At 38.3% G+C, this 12,288-nt stretch overlaps 1 protein-coding gene across 1 annotated transcript in view; it reads right to left on the bottom strand.

Annotated features, from left to right (window-relative positions):
• The window catches only part of CSMD3 (CUB and Sushi multiple domains 3), a 1,052,627-nt gene that overhangs the window by 272,252 nt on the left and 768,087 nt on the right, over nucleotides 1-12,288 (bottom strand). The window contains exon 33 of the mRNA XM_075270295.1: nucleotides 11-124. Coding sequence (XP_075126396.1) covers nucleotides 11-124 — 114 coding nt within the window. The remainder of the gene's footprint in view (nucleotides 1-10; nucleotides 125-12,288) is intronic.

Here is a 12,288-nt window from a genome sequence, read left to right as displayed (position 1 = left end):
TAAAAAGTACCTGAATGAGATCCTGAGAGGGAAGATAAGAGAGGCGACTGCTGAGTTGCTCCATCATATACCTCAACTACGTCATGGAGAGACGTCTGGAAAAACACAAACTGGCCAAAAACCACTATAGAGTAATAACCAGTAGCAGAGAAAGAAAAGGGAGAGAAAAGAGAAAAAAAATCATGCTCCAAGTTCATGATCTTTAAGAGGTTTCAAATAATTTGTGACAAATACAAAAAAAAATAATATGTAATATTACATGAATATATAAAAGGCATAGAAATGCCCCAAAATGTAATGTAATGAATCCAGAGGTAACTCAAAAAGAAAAAAGATTTATCGATTACAATAATAATTTACCAACAGCAAACATAATGCGTAAAACAACATGACAACACGTTTGCTGGTTTTGTGATATCTTTTTGTGGAGGAGCAACATTGGGTAATGAAAATGGGGTGTTCAGAGTCAATGAGTCGAAGTAAAAAAATACCAGGTACAGTAAACGGGGCAAATATAGATCACATTACATTGGGTATAATATATCTCTGCTCCATTGTTTTTGGCCACTTGCCCCACTATTTGTGTGTTTGGTAATCACTAGTATAATAATATTATATACTATATAGAATACTAGTATTGCTCTTGAAAAAAATATTCTTAAATCAAATGAACCCAGACACATTTTTTTTTCCCAGTCGTTCATATTCATGATATAGATATATATTTTTTTTAAGATTTGCGCATAAAATCCCAATTTCTCTTCTCTGTTTATGATTATTATACAATACTTGCACATGGATAGATGAAATCATCCGTTGACCTGTAACAATGAATACTGGTTTGTTTTGTCATTCATTCATTCATTTATTTATTTTTTAATATTTTTTTATGTATTACAAAGATCCCATGGGTCATTTTTTATATTTTCATAAAACCATAATAAATAGGAAATTAATTTTTTAAAAAAAAGAACAATGGTTAAAATACATGAAGATTTTGATGTTTGTGTATTGGTTTGTTACTAGTAGAGATGAGCGAGTAGTATTCGATCGAGTAGGTATTCGATCGAATACTACGGTATTCGAAATACTCGTACTCGATCGAGTACCACTCGCTTTTCGAATGTAAGAGTTTGATGCAGAACCAACATTGATTGGCCAAATGCTATACAGTCGGCCAATCAACGCTGGTTCTTCTCCTACCTTTAGAAGTCTTCTCCTCACTGCGTCCCCGCAGCATCTTCCGGCTCTGAATTCACTCTGCTAGGCATCGGGCCTGGGCAGAGCCAACTGCGCATGCCCGCGCTACAAGAAAATGGCCACTTTGACTGTAAGCGGCCATTTTCTTGTAGTGTGAGCATGCGCAGTCGGCTCTGCCCAGGCCCGATGCCTAGCAGAGTGAATTCATTGTCGGATGACGACGCGGGGACGCTGCGCGGAGAAGACATCTCGGACAATCCAGCCCGACCCTCATTCATGGACTTGGTAAGTTCAGTTTGATCGAATGTTGCCTACCCCTGAAACGAGCATTTTTCCACCGTAGAGTATAATAGGATTCAATTTGAGTAGTCGAATATTGAGGGGCTACTCGAAACGAATATCGAATATCGAGTATTTAACTACTCACTCATCTCTAGTTACTAGTAATACGTATATACTAGGGTAGTCTGAAAAACTTCCGACCTTCACATGCAGATGGCAACACTCGTCAACCAAAGTTGGGGAATGTGTTCGCGCATGCGTTCGAATGGACTCTTAGCCATTTAGCACCAGAGGTTTTTCTTTGACAGTCGTTTGTAGTGAGTCGATGCGAGTGATTTTGTGAAAATTGATAGAATCGAATATCGAGCTGTCATTAGATTTTTGTGCTTGAAAGGCAATACGCCTTCGCAAATTAAAGACGAGTTGGACGCTGTGTACGGGGACTCTGCACCATCATGTATCACTGTCAAATTTTGGGCAGTTGAATTTAAACATGGCCATACCAGCTTGGTCGGCGATGAACGTTCGGGATGGACAAAAACTGCAACCACGAACGAAAACATTGCTCAAGTTCACCAAATAGTGCTAGAGAACCGTTGAATGAAGGTTAGAGAGATCGCAGGGGCTATGAGCATATCGAAAGAACGTGTTTGCCACATATTGGTTGAAAATTTAGGGATGAGAAAGCTGACCGCGCGCTGAGAAAGCTGACCGCGCATTGGGTACCATGATTGCTCACTCTGGACCAAAAATGTGTTCAAATGAACATTTGCAAAGCTCTCTTGGTGCAGTTTAGTCCACTGTTTTGACTGTGTTTTTGTTTCTGGGGTGTAATGGTGTATCCAAGTTTCATCGACAGTAATTAATCAGCACCAAAACTCTGAAACTGTGCCAACAGAACTTTGAAGGTGGTATGCTACACTACAACAACTGTCAAAGAAAAACTGGTGCAAAATGGCTGAAATTTTTGTGAGTACTTTCCAACGCATGCGCGAACACATTCCCCAACTTTAGGTGATGAGTGTTGCCATCTACATGTGGAGGTCGGAACCTTTTCAGACTACCCTCGTATGTTTTGCTGCTCCAGGGATGCTGCACATTGAAAAAGTAGAAAATGGTAATTATTTTGTGTTCAGAAAATAACCTGGATGTCAACCAGAACTCTTAATAATAATAATAATAATAATAATAATAATAATAATAATAATAATAATAATAATAATAATAATAATAATAATAATAATAATAATAATAATAAAAAATAATAATAATAATAATAATAATAATAATAATAATAATAATAATAATAATAATAATAATAATAATAATATATTTAATCTCTTATGACCATATAGACTTGCCAAACTTTTTTTCTTTTTCAAACAATAACTATGGACAAAAAAAGAAAATTTCCCATCGTCAAGAAGGCAGATAGTAAAAGTTACACTTCCTGTATAATATTGAAAAGATAAAATATCAGCAAGGTATTTTGCAAAGAACATGTACGGTACTTTCCTATTTTGCATTAATTTACATAAAACAAAAAGCAGAAGGTCATCAGATTTCAGAGTTCTCATTCACACAGGGGAAGCCTTTGGTGCAGTATCCGATACATATTTTATTTTAACCAAGACCAGAAGTCAATTGTGAAAGTTAGAAAAAGTGTAAGTTAAAGAATAGAGATGAGCGAACACTGTTCGGATCAGCCGTTCTGAACAGCACGCTCACATAGAAATGAATGGAAGCACCTGGCACGTACACTTTGCCGGCAGCCGGTCGCCGTGCCAGGTGCTTCCATTCATTTCTATGGGAGCGTGCGAGAAAGTTCACAGTTTTCTTCTGCGGACTTTCTCTGAACATTATATCTACGGGAAACCCGCCGGCGTTTCCGTAGATATAATTGACATGCTGCGATTTGCAAAGCCGCAAAGGCTTTGCAAATCGCAGCGTATCCGCGCTGCGATCTTTTCTGCAAAGTGGGGATGAGACAAATTAAATGAAGATAATATTACCAAAGAATTTGTGATTGCAATCATTTTCTCGAAGAACATGAGTATTATCTGACAGAATTGCAGGGGGGCCAATACTTTTGGCCAACACTGTACATTGAATTGGAAATATATAGAAAGTCTTATACTTCTCCCTTCTGCTCAATCCATTCTTGGCTTTGGCTCAAAAAAAACGCTGAAAAATCTGCAACAAAAGTTGTTTCCTATCACCTAGGGCCCCACATTGCTATTGGAAAAAAATGTTACGTTCTATAGTACAAGCAAAGAGAATGAGATTATGGCTAATCCCATCTACACACTGCAAAAAAAACCAAACCACAGGTTCTCAAATTTTACCCGTAGAAACGCGTGTGTTTTCTCAATATGTTTAATAGAGGAAGAAGAAAAAAAAGCTGCGGAAAAAACATGGATTTTTTTTCTGCAACATTTTATAGCTGTGTTTTGCAAAGCAGGGCTTTAGCCTAAAATCTACGGGGGGTTTTGTCTGCCGTACTGCATGTTGCATATTTGTTCAATAAATATTGCTAATTTTTTAAATCTTTTTATGTGCTGGGAATTTTTTTTCTTTTTCTGTGGTAGTTGTTATGTTTGGAGCTTCCGATTTTCATTCCCGAGCAACAGGTGAGAGAGCCGAGCTTCTTTTAGTTCTATTTTTGTGTATCTCCAGAGGTCTCATTTTACATGAGGTTTTCTATCAAAGAACCCTTAAGAAAACCCTTCATGCTTTAAGGACTAAGTTGACATGGAGATTTTTGGTCAGGATTTTGAGGCCGTATCCGCCTCAAAATCCTGACCAAAAACACGGCTCCCATTGAAATCAGGTCAGGTCTTCCTTCCGGGAGTCGGTTTGTTCTGGCTCCCGGAAAAAGAAGCGACATGCTCATTCTTTTGTCTCACGATTTGGCCTGAAGACACACCCTCCTCTGGACTAGGTCCATTCATTGGGCCTAATGCAAAGCAGAGTGCGTGGCTGGATGCCGGTGCAGTGCACCGTCTTTCAGTCGTGGCTACCCATACTTTGGACCTCCACCTCAGGTTCCGGACCAAAAAACTCCATCTGAACTTACCCTAACACACTGATTATTGGGCTACATGTTTTCAACTGCACAGATCCTTTATAGGACACTCACTGAAGTCCATCCATTTGCATAAAATGCTATTCTGAGGTTTTCTTCCACTTTTATGGACAATACTGACAAAACTATCATCAAAAAAAAAAAAAAAAAAGTTTTTTTAGCCTAGAGCAACCATTAAGCCGGATAATGATAATGGTGAGGCATGCTGTAATACCTTTAGGAGATAGCACACAGCATTATCATACTGGAATCCTCTCTACTTTCATTATATAGCAAATACAAATCTGTGCCGGTGTAATTGGTGCCCCCGATATGTCGTAGGCTGCCGTTATTTTTGCAGTGGTTTGTGTCAGTTTGGGTCAATAATTGTAATTGTTAATTTAATCCACCTGCTGGTTCTATTCTGGAAACAATTTAGGATTTTATTATCTATCCATGTTCAAGCCCTTTGCTAGCTGATACAGTGTTTTAGGGAATCCAATTATTATTAGACCAAGTGTGTTCCGCTAATCTTGAGATAAGAAGACAACGTGAATATTTTTTTCACTGTATAGGATATTTTCATACGGGTGGTATAGCTGGTTCTCCTTATTCCTATAGAAAGCAAAATAGTCATTTCATAGGTCTTTACAGCCTTTATTGCACACACTGATGAGTATTATTAGAATTAGGATTATCATTTGGTTTATTCGAGAAATTGTGCAATTCATTGTTTTGAGAAAAAATTAGATTTTTGGGACTTGTTTATAGGGTTGTTCAGCTGTATAATTGGTAGTCATGCAATCCTTACTAACCCCTGCTGATCCTATTGCAACATGGGATTGGATTCCCACCATCAATGGTTGTGGCAGTGGCCAACTGCTGTTAGAGCAGAAAGTACAAATACCAATGATAACGGAAATAGTGGGGGTTTGGTAACCTATATTTTGCAATTTTATAATATTGCTAGATTTACTTTTGAAATGTATATTTTTTTTTACTGTAAGCGACCATTTTCTTGTAGTGCGGGCATGCGCAGTCGGCTCTGCCCAGGCCCGATGCCTGGCAGAGTGAATTCAGAGCCGGAAGATGCCGCGGGGACAATGCAAGGAGAAGACTTCTCAGAGAATCCAGCCCAACCCTCACTCATGGACTTGGTAAGTTCAATTTGATGAAATGTTGCCTACCCCTGAAACGAGCATTTTTCCCCCATAGACTATAATAGGATTCGATATTCGATTCGAGTAGTCGAATATTGAGGGGCTACTCGAAATGAATATGGAATATAGAGTATTTAACTAGTCGCTCATCTCTAATTTTTACCCATTCTTAAGTCTTAAGCTAAAAATATAAATGACCCATTCCAAGGATAGGTCATGAACATCAAGCGTGGGAATCCAACACCCAACACCCCCACTGATCAGGAGCTGATACATGGGAAATGGAACAGGAAGCAGGCCCCTCTGTTCTCTAGTAGTGGCCAGATCTGGTACTGCAGATTATCTCCCATTTTGGGGGGTTCTGGGTGTCATACCATCACCAATCTGAATTTTTGACCTATGTTTAGAATAGGTCATCAGTGTTTATAGCCCAAAATATTCCTTTAATATGATATGAAATAAAATAAAAATGAAAGAATAAAATAATATCCCATTACATATATAAATTTACAATAAGGCCTTGTACAGACAACTTGTATGGAGGCAATATGGATCTTTATTCTAGACTTGGTTTTCCTCAAAATTCCCTTAGAATTTGGTCCCTAGGGGAAAACTCAGGTTGACATGTATCTAAAATTTACAAACACCTACTAACAATAGCACAACGAGAAGAAAGGACATCATAGAGAAACTGAAATTGTAGCCCCTCTTACAATGTTGGATTTTACCACCAAAGAGTCCAGCTCCACTCCCAGTTCATCACCTTTGAGCCAGTTTGCTTTTGGTGCTTTTTTTTTTTTTTTTTTAAATTAATAAGCTTACACTGGAGCGCTTGCACGAAATTATACAAAAAGAGAAAGAATCCAAATCAATCCACAAATTCAGTGTCGAAGCCTCCTTGGGACCATCAGTAAAAACGTGATGACGTTAAATTTTTCTCAGTGGTGGCAAAGTCTTAGCAACTTTTTTTCACGTGGAGAAACCTTGAATCATGACTTATGGAAATACAGCCAAAGATGGAAATTTTATACAAAAAAAAATATGTAAAATACATTCATAAACATTATACATTTTTAATGGTGGAATACCCAAAGAGTTAAACTTTCCCCCTCTCATATTCTTCTACAAGTTTGGAAACATAACTAATTTCAAGGTGAACAACTCATTGGGGAAGCTCGGATTCCTATTTTCAATATTTGCCATGTTCCTAAGGGCTCACTTACTGCCAGGGAACATCTAAAATATGAAGATTTATTCGGACCAATCAGTAGGTGACCTTGTCACTGAAGATTTGATCAAGATATGCATATAAAACATTATCCAAGATGGAGAACATTATAAAATATGAAACATTTATGCATCAGTGGCTGAAGCACCTTAATCGTCCCATGATGATAAATTAGTAGTGACTAACAAGCATGGCCATAAACTGATATATGTATTTGGACGTGTGTCAATTGCATAGCATGGAGTGTATTTGTCAGTAACATATCAAAGATTGTATATATCAGGAGACCTCCAAGGAGCATGTAAATGGAGAAGAGCTCAATTTGTCATACAACTTAAGCTCAGTTCACACCATGTCCAGTGTATATACCAATGTACAGCCTGGCCCTATAAAACTGTATGCCATCCAGTTGCTTATGGCAGTTCCCTGTAACTTTTTTGGGACAAGATTTGGAAAGAGCCATTGGCTACACTATTCAATACCGTTGGACAAAAGTTACCCTAACGCATGCCAGCCAAATGGATATGCCCATTCCACGGTCTTTCAGTAGATCTGACTTACAATTTTCTGGTGTATACACCAAACATGGCGTAAACATAAGCTGAGAACTCACGCATGTAGGAAGGTTGTAAGTGGAGTCTGTACAGAGTCCTTGTCATTCCACATTATGGAAATGTAGGCACTCCAGGCACCTTTGTATAATACATGTATGAGACAGGAGGGGATTTTTTTGTGGATGGCCAGCTTAAGGCTAAGACCCCACGTAGATGGCCACAGCCAAAAAACACTGCAGGAAAAAAACGTGGCCGCAATACACTATGGTTTTTCTCCTTCCGTTATAAACTGCAATGTTTTTGGAATTTGCAGTGTGTCCTTTTCTCGAATTTTTCTTTTATGGATGGGAATCATTGAACGGTTGTCAGTTTTTTTTGAGGGTGGTGCCTCTATTATGGTCAAAAAAAGAAGTTTATGCTACATGGGGTCCCGGCCTAAGCCAAGTTATTGTACAAAAATTAGCATTTTTTTTAAGTCACAAATAATAAGTTAGGCTTAAACCTATGCATCTTTTAAACCAAGCCCACGTTGCCGGATAGTTTTTTTAAAAAAAATAAATCACAAGTCTTGGCACAAACCATTAATTTGACACATTGGAAAAAAAAAAAAACACACAAACATCCCACTAACCAAATGCAAACGGAATAATAAATAATCTCCATGGTAAATTGTTCTTGAGAATCTATTGTTTCGCTTCTGACAATGATTGCAACTTGCAAACCCTACTTTGCTGGTTTACAACATCTCAGTTAGAGATTAGTTATGTCTTAAGATGTGTTTCATAACTTAACGTACTTGCAATTTTCTGATTGACCTTGTTATCTTTATACTGTTCAAGAATGTATCTTTCTTTCTCACTATTATTCTGCTGTAAGTTAAAAAAAATTCAATAAAACTTGTTGAATTAAAAAAAAAAAAAATCCCCATGGTATGCAGTTTCAAGGAGTTGACATGAGAAAGAAAAGTTAGGCTTATGTATTTTTGGAAGCCATATTCTATCTCAAAAATATAATTATAAAGGAAATTAAATGTATAATTTACTCAATAGGTTGGGTATGTCTTTCTCAAATTTATGGTGACCATCCATGGGGAACAAATTCATGGATTTGCATTTGTTATTAACATGAACCCATCACATCGAGAATGCTGTTCAATCTCCAAGCAGAATGTTATAGAGCAAGAGAAGCTGAGAAGACGGACATATAATGTTCAGTAGAAGTAAATCTCTGCTCATACTGTGCTTAGGAGTCCAGAGGGTAAATCAAATCAAATCAAATAGGCTTTATTGGCATGTCCGAATGGATATTTGGCATTGCTAAAGCTAGTAAAGTGTGTATGTGGGGGGGGGGGGAGTTGGAGTTGAGGGGGAGAGTTTGGGGGGGCTGATTTGGGGTATAACAGTCCATGGAGTCTCATCTTCCTCTTAGTTGGTGACCGCTATATGGGGAGGTGGGGTGGGGCAGGTGGTTCGGGGTATAACAGTCCATGGAGTCTCATCTTCCTCTTAGTTGGTGACCGCTATATGGGGAGGTGGGGTGGGGTGGGTGGTTTGGGGTGTAACAGTCCGTGGAGTCTCATCTTCCTCTTAGTTGGTGACCACTATATGGGGAGGTGGGGTGGGGCAGGTGGTTTGGGGTATAACAGTCCATGGAGTCTCATCTTCCTCTGGTTTGGTGACAGCTGGACACGTATTGGGCAGCGATCTCCACAGTGGGTAATGTAAATGTAACTGATTAATCTTCCTACACAATAGGAACTTCTTACATGTTCCTTCCCTGGTTAATGATTTATTGTAGGATAGAAGACAATCCTATTACATGAAAAAAATTCATTACAAATATCCAAAAACATTCGCTTAAAATACTTCTTTCTCAAGTCCAGTTATTATATAATACATACAGATGACTTGTTATTTAGTAAATTATTCATCTGTTTACCGGAAGGCTTCCACCTATTAATGACTCATCGGCACCTTACGCATTAATAGTCAATGTTATCTCGGTTGTCCACCTCCAGCTCATTAGCGCTACCGGACAGAGGAATCCTGTAAGGTTTTGCAATGATCCTTACTCTGCAGGTCACTCATACTAATTTATTTAACACTCATGTGCATTGAAACAATGTAAATGAAGAATCATACTACCTATAAAACACTTGACTTATGGTGTTCCTATGATACATGAATGTGGTGGGACTGCCCAACTAAGCGTATGGTGATATACTTACTTCCTGATGGCAAGTATAAGGGGAGTAAAGGTCGTTAGTGTTGGGTTTCAATGTGTGTATACTTTGGGGGTTTTTAAAGGACGTAACTCCATTATAGACACAGACGGCCAGAAGATTAGTTCAATTCATGAAGTGTGTGCCTCATGATAAATTAAGCAAAATCCAGCGACGCAGGGGATATCAAGACGATAGAATACGCAAATCTTGATCATTTTTTACATAATTTACAAAGTGTAGGGCTAGGGGTAAAATTGACAGGTTTAGCAAAAAATTTTACCAAAATTTGATAATGTCTGAGACCATTTTTTTTATATTATATATTTATTTTTTTTTGTCTTCTTTTGGTCTTAGAATAGAAATGCCCCAAATGCGTGAGGGATGATAAGTGGGAATAGTCTAGTAATTTTGCTAACATTAATTTAACTTTTTTTTTTTTAATGCGCATTTGCTTATTTTGTTTCCATAGAACTATATTTGTATCGTGCACGGTAATTTGCATGCATTCTAACACACAGCATATTTTTTTTGTTATTATCAGGCAAGATGTTCGCATAATAAATTACAGCATTTACGTTGTTCTGAGAATTAATTGATGCCCGGACCATTATTGTCATAAACAATGTAAAGAAAACAAGGGCATTGCTCCTCTGTGTTCTGAGCACTGAGTACAATTGTTTTCGGCAAGACGCTTTGTTGTTTATTTACTATACTATTTCTCTGGTGTAATTTATCACTGAGCATTTTTATGTATCGTCCCCGGGTGAGTTGTGGGAGATTATAAATGCCTCGAGGTCTCTGGTGATAAGAAATTTGGTTAGGGAAAGATACTGTATAAAGAACACAATTAGTCTTCTACTATATACATATACTATGCTACTACCCTGATATGTATATCAGGGTAGTAGCATAGGTAACACCATTATGTAGTATCTAAAGACAATGCCTATGGTACATTAACATCCATAATGATGGTAACACAATGGGACAGACACATTTATCAAAATGCTACAAAATTTTGCAATTTGCACAAAAAAAATACTGCATACACGGCTTGTTTCATATTTATTAAGCATTTTTTACACTTTATTTACCTTGTTCAACAAGATACCTAACTTATCAGACAAGGGGCTATAGAAATGGGCAATAAGAAGCCCATATATGCCAAATAAGATCTTGAACAACATGAACTATATGCTAAAATTTTGGCAGATGTAGCCAATAGAGATGAGCGAGTAGTATTCGATTGAGTAGGTATTCGATCGAATACTACGGTATTCGAAATACTCCTACTCAATCGAGTACCACTCGCTGTTCGAATGGAAAAATTTGTTGCAGAACCATCGTTGAATGGCTGAATGCTATACAGTTGGCCAATCAACGCTGGTTCTTCTCCTACCTTTAGAAGTCTTCTCCATGCAGCGTCCCCGCGGCATCTTCCGGCTCAGAATTCACTCTGCCAGGCATCAGGCCTCGGCAGAGCAGACTGCACATGCCCGCGCTACAAGAAAATGGCTGCTTTAACTGTAAGCGGCCATTTTCTTGTAGTGCGGGCATGCGCAGTCAGCTCTGCCCAGGATTTGATATTCGATTCGAGTAGTGGAATATTGAGGGGCTACTCGAAACGAATATCGAATCTCAAACATTTTACTGTTCGCTCATCTCTAGTAGCCAACCAATTGGTGGTATAAAGCCAGACAAAAGTGTCTAAAGGTATCATACAGCATGAGGCAGTGTGATAAATTTGGCACATCTTTAAACTATCTTGCCTCAATCACTAGCCACGATGGTGATTCGTGACTATGGATTGGCTGCAGTGGTCACATGGTAATGTCAGGACAATGTTGTTGGATCAGAAAAAATACACAGGCCATTGAATAATAAAGTAGGCATGTCTTCTTTCTTTGAAAAAATGATTAAGTATGGCTTTGACAAAAAATCAGTTAGGTGGATTCACAACTGGCTTAATGATCGGGCACAACGAGTAATACGAAATGGCTACACATCGAACTGGATGAAAGTCAAAAGCGGGGTGCCGCAGGGCTCTGTTCTGGGCCCAGTACTTTTTAATATCTTTATATATGATCTGGACGATGGAATTATTGGGGAACTCATAAAATGTGCAGATGATACGAAGATAGGAGGAATAGCCAACACTAGAGAGGAGAGAGAGTGTATTCAAAAGGACTTAGACACACTGGAACAATGGGCTGAGGCGAACAAAATGGTATTTAACAGGGACAAATGCAAAGTTCTACATCTGGGTAACAGAAATGTAAAAAACATATATAGTATGGGAGGAATAGAACTAAGTGATAGCATAGGGGAAAAGGACTTGGGCATAATAGTAGATCACAAATTCAACATGAGCCAACAGTGCAGTGCTGCTGCAAAAAAGGCTAATAAAATTCTGGGATGTATTAAGACAAGCATTGAATCTAGATCAAGAGAGGTCATTATTCCGCTGTACTCTTCCCTGGTCAGACCACACCTGGAATACTGTGTACAGTTCTGGGCGCCTCAATTCAAAAAAGACATCGATATATTGGAGCAAGTCCAGAGAAGAGCAACCAAAA

This window comes from Leptodactylus fuscus, chromosome 4, assembly GCF_031893055.1.
Source record: "Leptodactylus fuscus isolate aLepFus1 chromosome 4, aLepFus1.hap2, whole genome shotgun sequence".
Lineage (NCBI taxonomy): Eukaryota > Metazoa > Chordata > Amphibia > Anura > Leptodactylidae > Leptodactylus > Leptodactylus fuscus.
Note: the sequence above shows the minus strand (reverse complement) of the source record. Positions and strands in the feature narration are given on the sequence as shown.